At 56.6% G+C, this 17039-nt stretch overlaps 2 protein-coding genes across 2 annotated transcripts; both read right to left on the minus strand.

Moving 5' to 3' along the window:
* Positions 1 to 2925: 2925 nt before the first annotated feature.
* On the minus strand, positions 2926 to 7383 carry MRM1 (mitochondrial rRNA methyltransferase 1). The gene is given in 5 exon segments (XM_007464892.1): positions 2926 to 3098; positions 3302 to 3421; positions 3524 to 3656; positions 6526 to 6619; positions 6821 to 7383. Coding segments are annotated over 5 exon segments (1083 nt in total).
* A 1047-nt stretch (positions 7384 to 8430) lies between these two features.
* Positions 8431 to 16648, minus strand: DHRS11 (dehydrogenase/reductase 11). The gene is made up of 7 exons (XM_007464893.1): positions 16363 to 16648; positions 13386 to 13595; positions 10932 to 11026; positions 10165 to 10294; positions 9446 to 9538; positions 9182 to 9247; positions 8431 to 9057 (listed from the first exon to the last, which is right to left on the minus strand). The coding sequence occupies exons 1-7, from the start codon at positions 16492 to 16494 to the stop codon at positions 9016 to 9018; spliced, it is 768 nt and encodes a 255-aa protein (XP_007464955.1). The 5' UTR covers positions 16495 to 16648; the 3' UTR covers positions 8431 to 9015.
* Positions 16649 to 17039: the final 391 nt, after the last annotated feature.

Consider the following 17039-nt stretch of genomic DNA (forward strand, 5'->3'; position numbering starts at 1 on the left):
GGCCTCTGACCAGGCCCACACAGTCCTCAGCCGGAAGGTGGGAGGGGTGTCTGGGGAGAGGCTGGGAAGCCCAATCCTTGGGGCACTGGGGACCGGCCCACACCTCCACGAAGGGAGGTATGTGTGTGTGGCCCCGGAGCTAGAGCCGGCCTGGTGAGTAAAGGCAACACCGTGTGTCCTGGAAGGGGTGCTCTCGCTGGGTCTCCTTTCCATCTGTGTGCAGTAAGAGTTGGGCCAGGGGGCTCTGAGGAAGGACCTCCAGCTCTGCTCACTGCCTGGGGAAGGGGATGGAGAGGGGTGTTGGCTGGGGAGGCCTGAAGCAGTGGGCTGGGGGTGCTAGGAAGACCCCTGCCTCCTGACCCAGGAGGGAGGGGCCGAGCAGCTCTGAGAGTGGAGTCCCATGTTTGTAAACATCATTAATCAGGGATTAGCAGATGGGCATGCTAACTGCACCTGTGGAAGCCAGAGACCCCCCCCCCCCAAGGTTGATTACATTTACAAACTGTGGGGCTCCCTGGCGCCTGGCCCTGCAGGAGGGGGGAGGGGGGTCGAGTTTAGGACCCCAGCCTGGGGGACGGTACTGGCAATTTAACCTCCTGCCAAAATAAGAAAAAGATGCCAGCCCTGGAGGGGGGCAGGGGTGCTGGTCACAACTGAGCTGCTCTGGGAACACCAACCTTCTGAGACCTGTCCCCTCTTGGCTGGGGGACCCTGACAAAGGAGGGTCCTGCAAATGTCATTTCAACCCCCGCCCCTCCCCCAACTCCCTCTGTTCTTGGCCGTAAACCATTGTGTATTGCAGCTGAAAGGGGCCCTAGAGCCTATGGGGAAACTGAGGCCAGGTTGGTAGGAGGGCAGAGCCCAGTGCCCTGACCTCTAGGTTGGCCCCCAGGCGCTGTGAGAACACCTTGAAGTCTGAGGGCATGAGGCTGAGGGCTTTATGTGCACAATCTCATAATGATTCATACCACAATCCTCCAAGGTGGACACTACTGTCCCCATTTACAGATGAGGAAAACCAAGGCTTGGAAATGTTAAAGGACATGTCCACATTTACACCACTAGCAAGTGTCAGACTTGGAACTCAAAGCAAACACTGCTGAACAGCCAAGGTCATGTTCTCAGCCACCACTGTGCTCTCCTCTGGCTGCATCCCATCCCTGCCGCCCTTCATACCCATGGCCACAGCCACCCCAGCTCCTGGGCTTTTAACCGCGCTTGCTGAGCTGAGCAGCCTCTATGAAGCCAGCACCAGAGGCCACGTGCAAAGAGAAACAGGCCTTATCCTTGGCCTTAGGGCCTCAGGTGCATTTTCTTCGTCTTGGGAGTGCCTGGTTTGCATGACATAACTACACACCTGTGTGTACCTGGCAGGTAATTACGGCATCACCATTAGAATTACAAGATAAATCCATTCCACAGAGAAAAGGGCAGTACTACTTACCAAGCACCTATGATATGTAAGGCACTGAGCTCCTATCACCCTCTATATCCTCCCGGCCACCCAAGAAGGTATGATTATCCCCCTTGGACCGAGAAGGGGGCTGAGGCGCAGGTGGTTAAGGAAACGGCCAAGGTTACACAGCATGGGGATCCGCACCTAGGGCTGCTGTCCTCCAGATCCATGCTCCAGAGCACTGGTTCTCAACTAGGAGCGATTCTGTTCCCCAGGGGACATGTGGCAGTGTCTGGAGACATTTTTGGTTGTCACAACTAGGGGGAGAAGGGTGCTACCAGCACCTGGGCCTCTGGGCAGAGGCCAGAGATGCTGCTAAACGTCCTACAATGCACAGGACAGGCCTTCACAACAGTTACCAGCCCAGAACGTCAGTATTGCTGAGGCTGAGCAAACTAGTGGTTCCCAGTCTGGGCTGCACATGAAACCCATCTGGGAAGCTTTAAAAATTCAGATGTTCATGTTGCACACTGACCAATTACATCAGGCTGGGAGGTGTGGGTCCCCAGTGTCACTTGTTTTTTAAAGTTTGCCGGGTGGTTCCAACGTGCAGCCAACACTGCTCTAAGTTACTTATCCTAGTGGCCTCTGATCCACTTGTGGGACCCTGGGGGAGGAGTACCAAAGTTGTCTGGATTGTACAATAAACAGCAATGCTGCGAGGTCCTCACCACCTCCCAGAATCAAAGGCCAAGGCTCTGGTTCAGCGGGTCCCTCCACAGAGGCAGACTGACTGATGGCTCACCCATGGGGGTTACTGGTGGGCCAGTAGGGTGGGAAGTATTTGCTAATCGTTCCCCTGCCTCTGGGGGTGGGGGCGGGGGGAGGGCCACAGCCAGGAATCTCCCGAGGTGGCTGTGAAAGCGGCCCGAAGACTACTGACCAAAGAGCGAGGCTGCCACCTAAAGGAGAAATGAGATATAATGGCTCACTGGTTGAGGGCCTGCTGGATACCAGGTGATGTTTTATTGGATTCTCACAACAGCCCTGTGACAGAGGTGGAGACAAGGGCCCTGAGACACAAAAAGATGAAGGCACGTGCGCAAGGCCCCAGTAGGGCAGGGTTTGAGCCTGGATTTGCACCTGTCTGGCCCACAAGAGAGCCCCGGGCTTCCCTCTACATTCTCACGCTGGTCCAAGAGGAAGAGGACCCCTGGACTGGGCCGCTTGATTCCCTTCTGATATCTGAACTTCCCTTGACTTCCAGGCAGGGCCTGGAAAGAAAGAGACCCTCTGTCCCAGCACAGCCTGGAAATTAACAAGCTGCCATCTCCAATTCCAAGTCCAAAGCCAAGACGGGAAAGTGAACTTCCTCCGGTCTCCACCACAAAGCTCCCAGCCCCGGGACAGCGGTTTATAAACATGGGCCTGGGTACACATACTCAGGCAAGAAGTCAAGAGACCCCGGCACATGCAAGCGTATGGATGCGTGTGCCCCCACAGCACACACACACCTCGGACAGTCCAGGTCAGCCCCCATCTTGCCTCTCCTCTTCTCATCCCGAGGACAGTCCTGGGTGCTGAGCCACTCTGGGCACTTCAGACGAGGCCGAGGAATCTTGGGGGTCTTGAAGAGGTTGCTCTCTCTTCCCTTCCACCAGGAAACCCGACCTCTGGCTGCAAATGGAGTGAAGAAGAATCCCTGCACAGACAGAAGGACAAGGATGGGGAAGAGGAGGGATCATGTGCCAGGCACTCCCTCACCTCATCCTCAAGAGGATGTAGGTATTGTCCTCATTTGGCACATAAAGCAACAGAGACACAGAAAGACGAGAAACTTGTTTAGGATGAACCAGCTGTACATGTGTGATTAAAGGGAGAGAAGTAAGGGGAGTGGAGACTCACCTGCAGCCACGGAGACATTTAAGGATTCGAGTCCAGGAGGCAGCTGCCGGCCGGGCTGGATGCTAAGGAGAAGCTGGCAGGAGGCCTGCACCTCCCGGGACAGACCAGAGCCCTCGTTCCCTGCAGGGTATGGGGGCCAGAGGGTTAGGGAGGCCCCAGCTGTTCACACAGGCACTCAGAAAATGCATGTCTGAGCACAGAAAAGCAGGGGCATCCACCTACCCAGCACTAGAAGAGTAGGCCGGTCCCAGAGGAACTCCAAGCAATTAGTGATGGGGATCTCAGAAGACAGGGAGATCTCAAGCCCCGGGCAGCCCACCGTGCCAGCCACGAGCCAGCCCTGCCGGGCTTTGGCCTGAAACAGGGAAGAAGAATCATGCTCTAGCTCACCACACCTTCATCAGAGCCCCGGCCTTGCCCTTATATTCATTCCCTCGTTGAGCCACCAGATTCAGTCAATAGTTATTAAGCACCTAGAACGGGCAGGTTCTATTCTAGGCACTCGCCTAAGGCAATGAACAAAACAGGCCCAAATCCCAGCCTCGTAGAAGGGTGGTCAGGGAAGGCCTCACTGAAGTGACATTTGAATGCAGACCTGAAGGAGGTGAGGGAGCACCACGTACACATCTGGGGGAGGAATATTCTAGGCAGAGATCAGTAAGTGCAAAGGCCCAGAGGCGGGTGCTTACCTGGCATGCATGAGGAACAGCCGAACAAGGTGGCCAGTGGAAAGGGAGCCACTGAGACAGGAGAGGAAACAAAGGGCCACCTGAGGTAGGACCTCAAAAGCCACTGGAAGGCCTTTGGCTTTTACTCTGAGAGATGTAAAGGCTTTGAAAGGTTTTTGAGCAGAGAACTAGTAACATGGTCTGACTTACGTCTCTACAGAATCACTCTGCCTATGTTGAGAGCCACTAGCAGAAACAAGCAGACCAGTTAGGTTTCTGCAATGATACAGGCTAGAGATGATGGTGGCTTGGACCAGAGTGGTACACAGTGGAAATGGTGAGAATGTGGAAATAACATCAAGGTAAAAACAAAAGGATATGCCAACAGGTGGGACATGGTGAGTGACAGTAGGAAGAATCAAGGAGGGTGCCAAGGTTTCAGGGCCTAAACAACTGAAGGCATGGAGGAGTTGCCATCAATTGAGCTGGGTAAGTCTGCAAAAGGAACAGGAACAACATTTGGAAATCTTGTTTGAAATGACCATAAGACAGAAAAAAAGAGCTGTTGAGCAGGCAACTACATATGTAAATCTGATGTTCAGGAGCAAGATCCAGGAGGGATACAAGTTTTGGAGGCATTCGAATATAGATGGCATTTAAAGCCATCAGATTGGATGCGGCCAACAAGAAATGAATATATACAGAAAAGAGATCCAAGGACTGTGACTCGGGAGCCCTGGGAGAGGATGGTCAGGGAAGCTGCTAAATACAAGGCAGTACTGCCCCCTTGTGTCCAGCAAGGGAAGCACAGATGAAGAAAAATGTGTATAGACCAGGAGAGGGGTTTTATTAATACTTAGGTTTGCCCCTTCCTTCTTAGATATCGAAGTGGTTTTTTTGGTGGTGGTGGTGGTTTTGAGGGTTTCTTTTGTTGCTTTGTTTCTTCGCTTGTGGGAGGGACGAGGGGAAAGGCATAGACTAGTCCCTGTTCAGGTTGCCCTTTCAAGCCGCGCCCCTCCTGGAGGAACCAGGAGCCACCTGTTCTTCACAGCTGAGCATTTACTGAATACCTGCTTACTGGGCAGTGAGGCACTGCGTAAACCCGCAGGAGGCGCAAAGACGTATACCTCGTAAGGGAGTGCAGTAAAAGTCCCTAACATCAGATTCTGCTCCGTGCGTGTGTGCTTTCCTTTTTTTTGGCCGCGCCGCGGAGCGTGTGGGATCTTAGTCCCCGACCGCGGATGGAACCCGTCCCCCCTGAATTTGAAGCGCGGAGTCTTAACCACTGGACGGCCAGGAAAGTCCCACCATGTGTGGTTTTTAAAACTCCGGGTCTTTCTCTTCCTGAAGGGATTTAGAAGGATGTAGGAAGCGATACCAACACGCCCCCTTCTCTCCCTTTCGTCCATCAGCTGCTAGCTGGGGGCCCTTGGAGAGACTTAACTTGGCTCATTTCTTCTTCTTTATTGACACCCCGCCTCCCCTCCTTCTCCGCGCCATTACCTGTAAAAAACCGGCCAGGTCATCAGTGGAGAACACGTCCATCACCTCCATAGCCCCGGCGCTGGCCTTGCTGACTACAGGACTGAGCGGGCAGCTGCAAGGTTTTCCCATGCCACCGTATGAGGCTGGGTGATCTCAAGCCCGGTGCCGTGCCCTCCCCCCAGCCCCCAAGAGTTAGGGGTGAGAATTTTGGCGTTGGGGAGGGCTGGCTGAGGGACCACCCAAGGGTCAAGGTGCTTAGGAACTCGGCTGCGCCTCCAAATTGGAGCACACGGGGAATAAGGGGAGGCCATGCCTGTTTCTCCGGCTGGTGATGACTTTATCCACTCCGAGAAAGTGAGCGGAGCGCAGCACGGCCCCAAGATTCCGGGGATCCTGTAGCCCTTCGAGGACGAGCCACAGCTGCTGGGGGTCGTCTCCTGGCCGAGCCTCCCCGGCCTCGGCCCAGGGCCGGGGCCGCAGCGGGCTCACTTCCATGCAGACGCCCTGGTGGACCTGGTAGCGGCAGATGACGTCCAGCTTCCGCCGACTGGGCCGCAGAACCGGGATGTCCCGCGCCTCAGCCGCGCGCAGCAGCTCGGCCCGCTCCCCCTCTTCACAGCTGAGCATTTACTGAATACCTGCTTACTGGGCAGTGAGGCACTGCGTAAACCCGCAGGAGGCGCAAAGACGTACACCTCGTAAGGGAGTGCAGTAAAAGTCCCTAACATCAGATTCTGCTCCGTGCGTGTGTGCTTTCCTTTTTTTTGGCCGCGCCGCGGAGCGTGTGGGATCTTAGTCCCCGACCGCGGATGGAACCCGTCCCCCCTGAATTTGAAGCGCGGAGTCTTAACCACTGGACGGCCAGGAAAGTCCCACCATGTGTGGTTTTTAAAACTCCGGGTCTTTCTCTTCCTGAAGGGATTTAGAAGGATGTAGGAAGCGATACCAACACGCCCCCTTCTCTCCCTTTCGTCCATCAGCTGCTAGCTGGGGGCCCTTGGAGAGACTTAACTTGGCTCATTTCTTCTTCTTTATTGACACCCCGCCTCCCCTCCTTCTCCGCGCCATTACCTGTAAAAAACCGGCCAGGTCATCAGTGGAGAACACGTCCATCACCTCCATAGCCCCGGCGCTGGCCTTGCTGACTACAGGACTGAGCGGGCAGCTGCAAGGTTTTCCCATGCCACCGTATGAGGCTGGGTGATCTCAAGCCCGGTGCCGTGCCCTCCCCCCAGCCCCCAAGAGTTAGGGGTGAGAATTTTGGCGTTGGGGAGGGCTGGCTGAGGGACCACCCAAGGGTCAAGGTGCTTAGGAACTCGGCTGCGCCTCCAAATTGGAGCACACGGGGAATAAGGGGAGGCCATGCCTGTTTCTCCGGCTGGTGATGACTTTATCCACTCCGAGAAAGTGAGCGGAGCGCAGCACGGCCCCAAGATTCCGGGGATCCTGTAGCCCTTCGAGGACGAGCCACAGCTGCTGGGGGTCGTCTCCTGGCCGAGCCTCCCCGGCCTCGGCCCAGGGCCGGGGCCGCAGCGGGCTCACTTCCATGCAGACGCCCTGGTGGACCTGGTAGCGGCAGATGACGTCCAGCTTCCGCCGACTGGGCCGCAGAACCGGGATGTCCCGCGCCTCAGCCGCGCGCAGCAGCTCGGCCCGCTCCCCCTGCAGCCTGGACCTACCGGCCTGGAGCAGGAGCCGGGCTACGCGGCGGCGGGCGGCCCGCAGAGCCAGGAGACACGGGGACAGGCCAAACAGAAGCTCCAGCCCCCCGGCCGGCCGCGGAGTCGGCGCCAGGTCATCCAGGAGCAGACGGCTTAGCTCCTCCCCGCCGGGCCGCTCCCCACGCCCTGACGCTTGGGAGAAAGGACGCGTGAGGAGGCGACCGCAGCAATGCCAGGTCGCGCCCCCGACGGCCGAGAGCAGTGCCATGGTCGATGCCCCAGCTGCGTCCTCAGGAGTGGTCAACCCCGCCGGGGCCCGCTCCCAGGCCCCGAAAGCAGATGAAAGGGACCCGAAGGCTGCTACCGGCCCACCCCCTCAGATACAGGAAAGGCCAGGATTCCCAGTCGTGTGCTGGCCAGAACCCGGCCGCGGAACCTAGACTGGCCCCTCCCGGCCCCCACGTGAGCCACTCCGCTTCCGCGTTCGGACGGCCCCGCCCCCGGCCTGGAGCCGCACGGCGCATGCCCACAGCGCCCCCTGCAGGGCCGGCTGAGCGACGACCTCCACCGCCCAGTCACTGGCCCGAGGGGTGCTCGCCGCTGAGCTGACCCTACCGTGGGCTGCGTTCTGCACCCTTCAAGGTCCCAGGAGGCTGGAGGACCTCATTTACCCTGGTACCAGCAAAGGACACTTTAAGGGGATGTATTGGCTTTCCTATTCAACCTGGTTAGTCGTGGTGACTCCCTCCCCACATTCCATTCTCCACCGGGCGCTGGTGACTTTCCTCAGAAGATTCTCCCACATCCAGCCCCTCCTCTACACCTCTATTGCCTGTCAAACCATCGGCACCAGTCAGCGGGACCCCACCAATAACTTCCTGTGCCATGGTGCTGATTCTCTAAGTGACAGCTCTGTGCCTGACCTGCACCTGCTGACAAACCAACCGATGCCCTTGGCCCACAGGTAATGGCCAGACTCCTTGCTCAGCACTCAGACCTCCGAGGGATCCAGGCAAGGAGCTACCTTTTCAGCCCCACCTCACTCCTGCACTAAGTTCTGTGCTGTTCCTACAACACTGCATGCTCTTCTGGGCCTCCCCGCCTTGCAAGCCCTGTTGTCTTTTCTGGCAGGCAAACTCCTACCCATTTTCAAGACCCAGCTCAAAGGTAATCCACACTCCAGGAGAGATGCCCCCAATCCATCCACCTTCCCACTCTCCTGGAAGAAACTCTGAGACACAACCATTCCTGATCACAGCAAGGGGGAAGACCTGAAAGACACTTCTGAAGCCAAGGTAGGTTGTCGTAGTTTTTCTTTTTTAATGATCACAGTGAAACCCACATGGGAGGCAGGCCCTGGTACTCTGCTGCCAGAGTGGAGTGAGGACCCCAACGGGGGCTGAGAAGCCACAGTGGGGCTGGAGAACTGGGATGGGGAAGAGATGCGGTGGGGGGTGGGATGCAGGGAAAGGAGGAAGCCCAGAGCCCCAAAAGCCATTCAGATGGAAGGTGAGGGCTTCCCTCTGCCGCCTCATCCTGAAGGGACAGGGGTGGGGTGCAAGAAGATAGGGGAAAGCCCCACTTTTGGCCACAGCCCCTTTCCCAGGTCAAAGGGAAGAGACCAAGGACAGCAAACAAAGGCCAAGGAGCCCAAGAAGGAGCCCACGAATGAATCAGCAGGGAGAACAATCAGGGACACCACCTCCTCTCCTGCCCATTTTTCAAATTCGGTGGAAACAATTTGACAAGATTATATGAAACCGCAAACAAGTTTTCTAGCCCCTGCTGGGGGTGGAGAAAGGAAGTGGAATCCAAGGGTCCAGGAACCAACACCCCAAATCCAGAGGCAGGTGCCAAGCCTTGAGGGGCAGGGAGGGAAGGAGGAGCTCCCCACAGGAAACTAGGTCACCTGCTCCGTGGGCCTCATCTGGATGTCTCCGATCTGTGGAAGGCACAAGGCTTGAGGCAGCCAGGACCCTCTCCCCACCCCCTTAAAGCCCCTCTGCTCTTCTCCTCTGGGGGCGGTTGGGCTCCTCCAGGGGATGGACATCCAAGGCCAGACTCACCTGGACGTGTGGCGGGGTGCTGAGGACATAGATGACAGCCTTGGCCACATCCTCAGGTTTGAGACACTGAGAGCACCAGGGGAAAGGGGTGAGATGAGGGCAGGATGGATCCAAGTCCCCTCCCACCACTGAGGTCCTCTCCAGCACCGCCATTCCCACCCCCACCCTGCAGGAGGGGCGACAGGCTGGCTAGAAGGGCGAGGTCTAAAGGCCAGGGTTCCCTCTGCCTTCATTTAGGAAGTGAATGGCTTCACTGGGCCCCACCTTCATGTGTTCATAGGTGGCAGCTGCCTTCTCAGGGTCCTTGTCATGGAGTTTGAAGGCGAATTGTGTCTCCACCACTCCTGGAGAGATGCACTGGGCCAACAGAGACAGCCTGCTCAGGAGCTGAGCCCCAGGCCTTGGGGAGGTTGCAGAGAAAGGATGGAAGCCAAAGGGCCCCAGCTTCACAGTGAGGGCTGCCCGATGTCCAGCAGCCACCTCCTCCCCCCAAAGCTGCCACTGGGGATTACCAGAATGATTCCTACCAGCTACAGAGCCATTACTATAAGCCAGGTCAGTTTTACAAAGTGGTGTCCCTTAAAACCTCATAACCTGAGAGGTATTATCATCTCCATTTTACAGATGAGAAGACTGAGGTTTGGGGAGGTTGAGCAAGTCACCCAAGGTCATACAGCCTTCAAGGGAAGAGCCCAGAGTCCCACTTTCCAGCCGTGGTTTCCCACAATCCCTTGCTTTCCCTCAGTCTCACCCCACCATGTTCCCTTCAGGTCACCTGCCTCCCACCTCAAAGTCCGAGAAATGCAGGAACTCAGGTACTGAGCAGGGCCATGCAGGTAGCAGCAGAGCCCAGTAGATGTGGGCCCAGTACAGACCCAGGAGCTCTAAGCAGCACAGCCGGGACATGGGCCCCCGGGCCGCGAGTGTGTGGGGTGAGCGGGCCTGTGCCTCCCAACCCCCACCAGGGCCAGGCCACCCCTCACCGTGGCTCGGATGTGGGTCTGGGCCTCCCGAAGCTCTTGCCTCAGCCCCTCTGTCAGCGCAGTGACAGCGTACTTGGTAGCACTGTAGAAATGCGCCACGGACTGGGGTGGCACTTGGTGGCCAGACATGCTGGGTGGAAGGAGGGAAGGGGAAAGGAGAGAGTGAAGCAGTGCCCGCTGCTGTACCAGCCAAGCCCGCCCCCTGGACGCCTTCTAAACGGGACCTCCAGAGGCCAGCCTCAGGGCCACTGGCCCAGCTTCTGGAATTCAAGCAGCTCCTGTGAGCCCCACTCTTCCTAGAAGTCCTCCCTACGCCGACCACAGCATTCAGTCTCCAGTCCACGCAGGTTGTCAGAACTCTCTCGATTTCATCTGTGTGTTCGCTGATGTGGTTCTATTGGGAGATCCGTGGGACAGAGGCCACGTCTCCGGGGACTCCCCAGTGACAGAGACTGTGCAGTCTTTGTGCCACGAGGTGAGGTTCATGCTGCGGCCTGAGGAATGGAGAACCTCAGTCCCAGGAGAGCCCCCAGGCTTCAGCTGCAAAGGGGCTGAGCTACCCCTTCCAGCCAACTAGGGGCTGGCATTTGACACATACTATTCTTCCCCTCACCACAGTCGTGCCATTTGGGTATTAACTGGGTGTTAAATCCCTGTTTTACCACCCAGGAAACTGAGGTCCAAAGAGGTCAAATGAGCCGCAGCAGATCACCCAGCTTGGAGGGTGCGTGGTGATCTGAACTCTAGCCCTCGGCCACTGGCCTCACCTGTTGATGTTAATGATGTGCCCGTCATCTACCTTCCGCTCCCTCATGGACTGGTAGGCTTCCCGGGTGCAGATGCTGAGGGCCAGCACGTTCACCTGCAGGCCAGAGGGACAATGGGGTGTCTCCGGCTTGGACCCATCTGAGCAGGTAATGGAGCCACGGAGCACCCTGCGGTTGCGGGGGGGCGGGTGGCATCCAAAACAGAGTCCAGATCCTACCAGAGACCATGAAGGGGACAGGGCACCTGGCTTTAGGTTCCTCCCCCTCAAGCCACCAGCCCCAGCTGACAGCAGAGGAAGCACCTCTCCCTGGATGATGCCCCCCAAACACACCCACAACCCAGGAACCCTCCCTGTCTTGGCCATCTCCTGTGCAAACAGCAGGACCTCTACCTTAGGGAATCATCTCCTTTCTTCTCCAAATGCCCTACTCTTCACTGGCTCACCTCTCTCCTAAACAGCCTAAAATCCATCCAAAAAAGACTTTAAAAATCTCTCTCCTCAGGACAGATCTTAGCCTCTCCCCACCTTACCCACTAGTCTCTGTGCCTTTCCTGTCCCTCCCTTGAGACTACAGTGGAGAGAAGGCCTGATCCTCCTTCATTCCACACCTTCCTTTAACCTCTGTTCCATCTGTAAGACTAGGCACAGAGACTCTTCAGAGCGTGGGGTAACTTGTCACAGGATGGCAAGGGACGTCCCAAGGGCATGGGGGCTTCCTGCCTTCCTTGGCCCCCTCCCACTCCTGCTCCTCTGGCAGAGGTGACCCCAGATCCCCGCCCTTCCTGGAGCAGAGGCCTGAGGAAGTGTCGCTGCTCTAAAGCTCCCACCCAGCCCCACCCCTTTAGCCTCACCCACGAGGACAAGCGGTGATAAAGCTTTCAGCAGGTCTTCCGCTCTCTCCTCTTGGGAAGAGAGGAGACCAGCCGGGAGATTAGACGTTTCTCTTTATCGGGTGTCAGAGCCAGGCATCAGGACAAATACTTCGGTGTAAACCTGCCCCAGCATTCACGGCAGGACATAAGAGGTTTCCAGCCCTGCTTCTGGTCCTCTTAACAATGTGGGTTTCTGGGGCAGAGAACTGAGCTCCTGAGGACGGATGGATGGAGTAAGAGAAACAGATCCCCTTGGGCCAGTGGAGTGGATTCTCCTAGGTACGGGGGTCAGGGGTTCCCTGTGTGTTCAATGATGTGGTTCTATTGGGAGATGCCTCATAAGACGATCCTAAGAGAATTACATAGTGTTCAAGCTGAAAGGGGTCTCAGGGATTTAATATATGTGCCTCACTTTACAGATGGGTAAGCTGAGGCCCAGGTTTAAAGACTCCCTTACTGCAGGTGACTACCACAACTCGGATCTCCCAGAAGGCTCTCTGAGGGCAAAGGCAGTGCTTCACCTCCCGTTTATTGTTTCAACTTCCATTGCATATTTCTGGGCCCAAGCACCTGTTAGGTGCTAAATCTATTGTAAGCACATGTGAAAAGGACTGTGAGGGGAAAGAAGCATCCCATTTACACAATGCTTTCAACTTCTCAGAATATTTTCATACCCCAATATTGCCTCACAATACAGTCTAGAAGTTGAAAACCCATGTCCTGAAGGCTGTGTTTGGTCCACACATGGTTTTGAAACATTTTAAAATTCATTTCCAATATGTATTGGAAGGTTTCATATATTCAAAAATTATCTGTGGAGTGTTTGCAGGCTGAGGCTATGACAGAGAGTAAAATAGACAAAACTCCTTGCCCTCCTGGAGCTGAGGTTTCGGTGAATGGGAGGGGTGAGGTTCCACATGAAAATCTAGGTCCTCTCTGCTCTCAGAGAAGTCATAGGATCTGCCCGCACTGCCCAGACTGCAGCACAGCCACCCCCAGACGTCCATGTGCTTTCCCACATGACCCGCCTCCCTCCTTTACGTACCTACCCAGCCCCAGGGGACACTGGAGTTTGTGACCCCAGATATTGATGGTCTAGGTGCGTTTCATCCCAATTAAATGTGACAAGACTGAAGCTCAGACAGTGTAACTACCTGCCTGAAGCCACATAGTTACTGGCGGGGCTGAGTGAGATCATCATCTTCTTCATCTCCTGTCTCTCGGTCCCTTTTCTTCCCATAAGACCATGGTCCCAAGCACTCAGCACAGTGCTGACACCCGGGGACGTTCAACCAGCCGTTCTCTCCCCTATCCCTATCTCTTCCAATAGAAAGAAATCAGCCTAGACTTTAAGAACTGCCCCCCAGGGGCTCAAAGGAAAGAAGAATGAAAAAGATACGGCCATTCATCCACTCTCTCTCCTTCAGGGGAGAAGCAGGGGGGAGTGCCCCAGGTAGGAAACTGAAGGCCCCTCTCAGTAGATGTCTGTCCCCAGCAGCCCCCTGGCTCCTGGCTCCCCGCTCTTCTCCCAGCCTCTCCCCCATCCCTGTCACCCCCAGCCACAGGCCTGCAGCCCTTACATTGAACATGTCCTTCCAACCGCTGGTGCTGCCTGAGAGCAGGGTGTCAGGCCGGGCCAAGCCAGCGTTGTTGATACAGATGTCCACACCACTGTGCTGAGAGCGGACCGCCGAGAACATAGAGAGGATGTCCTCCTCATTTGACAGGTCACATCTGTAGGGCATCAAAGTCCCGGGGTAGCCTGCACTCTTACATTCAGCAGCCAGCTCCTATGAAACCCAACAGGGGTCTAACTGAGGTGAGCCGCTCACTCCACGCCTCCCCACCCAGAGATAACCTCCCACTGGTGTCACTGCTCACAGAACTCTCGCCTTTGGCGGCCAACTTGCAGCCACAGAGATGTTGGGACTGCCCATCCCCAAAGCGTGTCCTCTGTGGTCAAAGTCCCGGGGTGGGGGGGCGGTGAGAGCACTCCCTGAGGGAGGAGGGGAGGCTGAGATCATCCATGGAGGAACCTGAGGGATAAACTCGAGTCTTCAGGTCTAAAAGGGGAGAAGGGCCGAGGCAGTGAGCGTGTCAGGGAAGGGGCCCAGGGATTCTGGGAATGGAGTGATATCTCTTTTCTGACTCTCTCCCAATAGGAACACACCTCCGCTCGTAGGGGAGATGCAAGCCTCCCCCAACCCCCTGCTGCTTCTGCCAGTGCCAAGAGTCACTGAGCTGGTTACACCAGGGCCTCGATTCTCTTCTCTCTCATCACTCCATCCAGTCCCTCCCAGAAGGGCTTATATCTAAACTATCGCCCTCCCTCCACAAACTGCAGCCAGTTGGCTCAGAGTCCTCACACGTACTTTTCAGTTGAGCCCAACTGCCAGTCTCCCCTCACTCCGTCTATAAAAAGGGTCAGGAAGTCAGGACGGATTCTTTCTCTCTGACCCACGGTGCACCACCCTCCACCCCAAAGTTTCTCTGGATACCATGAGCCAAGCCAGGTGGCAGGTGACATTGGGTACCCCTGTGCATTGCCAGGGTCCTCAAGACACTGAGGATCCCTGAGAGAGAAAGATCTGAGAAAGACGAGCCATTGAGAGATGGCTATGAGGGAAGCTGCCATTCAGAATCAGGAAGAAAACAAGCTATGTGGTAGCCTTGGAGGCCAGTGACCGGGCACCTGAGCCTCGTGAAGGTGACTACGTACATGTGTGGGAGGGAGAGGGTTGGCGGGTGCAGGGTGCCCTAGAGGAAGGCCGGCTTGGCCAGCTGCCCTGGAACACCTTCCTTCCCCCAGACCAAGCTGAGAGTAAAGGGCTGGGTCAGGTGACCTAGGAAATTCTTTTCTGCTTTAACTTGCCAAGAGCTTAAGAGGTACAGTCCTCAGGGACCCAGAAGTCCCCTTTCACCTGATTTCACCTACTCACGACCACCTCAGGAAATAGGGCTTCTCGTTGTAGGAGGCCAGAACTCAAATTTTGTTTTAGTATCAATGAATGAGTGAATCAACCAATCCATAAAAGCAGACTGTGGACAAAGAAGCCTGGAATTCTCCCCTCCCCTGGCATTCAACTTCTCCCTTCCTCCTCCAGACTCAAAGCCCTGCAGGAAGCCAGAATGGAGGGACTCCCTGTCACTGCCTTCTGTGGCCTACCTGTCCTCATCTATCCTCAAAAGTGACCTGAAATCATGTCAGTCCCGTCACAGCAGAACTGTTCTTCCCTCATTAAAGGAGATACCCTGGGGCTGAGTGATCAGCCTGGGGATCTCCTTTGGGCTCAGGGACCCCTTTCCTGGCTGGTTTGGGGTCGGGAGGTGGTAGGAAGAGAAGGCAAGAGTGGCTTTAGAATTAGGGAATCAAGTGGTCTAATCCCTGGTCTGATCCTCTAGGCTCTAAAGTGCGGGCAGGGCCCTGAGCGCCTCAGGAAAGGAGTAAGGGAGGGGCAGAGTGGGGCAACAGTATAGCCAGGTGACCTTGGGACTATCTAGGAGGCTATCAAGTGCACCTTTGGTCAGCAGCAGCACGGGGCGGGGGACCGTCCTCCTTCCGGTACACCTTCCCGCTCTGCCCCCACCCAAGGCCTCCTCACCCTCTCCCAGCCCAGGGACTTTGAGCAAGGGTGGAGAGAAAGCTAAGCACTAGCCCAGTCCCTGAGAGGGGTCTTGCCAGGGGCAAATCCAAAGTGATCCTATGATGGAAATTTCTTGTATTCTTCCTCCCTGCTCCAACACAGCCAACTTCATTTCAGTTTCCTCTGAGCTCTTATCGCTCACAAGTCTTGGGGTTCCCAACCCATGTGAAGAGAAAAACCAGGAGGTTCAGTTCCACAGTGCTTTGTCCCCCAGGGCTCACATGTTCAATGCCCCATTTCACCTAGTCAGTCCCACCTGGGACAGTGAGATTGAAGAAAGGTCTACCTATATGTCCCATTTGTCCCTTATGTCCATCGGGTAGGAGCTAACCCTCACATTTCGGGGGAAGATGGAGCTGAACCTCTTCAGAAAAGTTCCACTCCCACCCCAACCCCACTCGCAGTCCTGGGTGAAAATGATCATGATCAACACATGCTCACTTTGCTTGGTTTTGTGGGCTAGGTCTGGGGACCAGAGGAAGCAATCCAGTAGCCAACTTAGCCACTGAGGCGGGAAAGCTTTCTTTCCTTCTCCCTGGCTTAGCCCCTGATCTCTGGCTTCTCCCTTCCTCAGCCAACCCGGGCATGCCGGTCAGAGAGGAGGAGGAAGATGCCAGTGAGTCAGAGATTTGGTATACTGGAGTAGAGGCTGTCAGGAGAAAAGGCTCCTTAAAAGACTGGACTTTGAAAAGCGAAGGTGGAGTCCTGCCCTGAGGGGTCCAAAAGCACCTAGTTCCCCTCCACCTAGGCATCCATCTCTCTTGCCCCTGAGCCTGCTGCAAGTGACCCTGGGGTGGCGGGCAAGTGAGGGCAGCGTGACAGCTTGGCTCCGACCACTCCCGATCCCCCACCTGGACCCTAGCGCGGCAGAAACGACGCCACCCAGAGCGACCCTTCCCCAGCAGGGCCTTACCTCTATGTTGCTCACGGTGCGGGCACAACCCACCACCTTCAGTCCCTGCTGGACCAGAGCTCGGGCCACGGCCGCGCCGACGCCCCCCGAGGCTCCCGTCACCAGTGCCAGCCGGTCACGCCACCGCTCCATGCCGGCCCTGGCCAGGGTCCCGAGCCGCCCGCCCACCTCGCTTGGGGAGCCGAGCACTTGGATCGCAGAGCTCCGCCCCGGGTCGTAGGGACCAGGCCACTCTCTTGTCACCACCGCGGCAACCGCCGCCAACCTGCCCCAGTCAGAGCTGCGCCTGGACCTGCCTCCACTCTGGCCTGCCTCCGCCCCCGGCTCCACCCTCCGCTGCTCCGCAAATGGCCACATCCCGCCGGAGGACCAACAGCGGCCTGGCCACCCCGCCCCCTGCGCGTGCATTGAGGGCACGGTCCCGCCCCCTCCGGCCCCGCCCAGTCTGCGCTGGAAGGAAAACGCTCTTCGCGGGACTGGGCCGGAGGGTGCTGGGGGCTCGCAGTCCTGCTTTCCTGGTGAGCTCCTACTCTCCGGGGAGGAAAACGAAGTTTCGCGGGGGCTTGCACCAGGCCCGAGAACGCACGTACTCCTGCCTCCTGCTCGGTCTGCCTTCCCTGTTCCTGACCCCTAAGGGCCAGGAAGAGAAATTAAGGGCACTTAAGGTGACTCCAACG

The sequence above is a fragment of the Lipotes vexillifer genome, unplaced genomic scaffold, assembly GCF_000442215.2.
Source record: "Lipotes vexillifer unplaced genomic scaffold, Lipotes_vexillifer_v1.1 scaffold788, whole genome shotgun sequence".
NCBI lineage: Eukaryota > Metazoa > Chordata > Mammalia > Artiodactyla > Lipotidae > Lipotes > Lipotes vexillifer.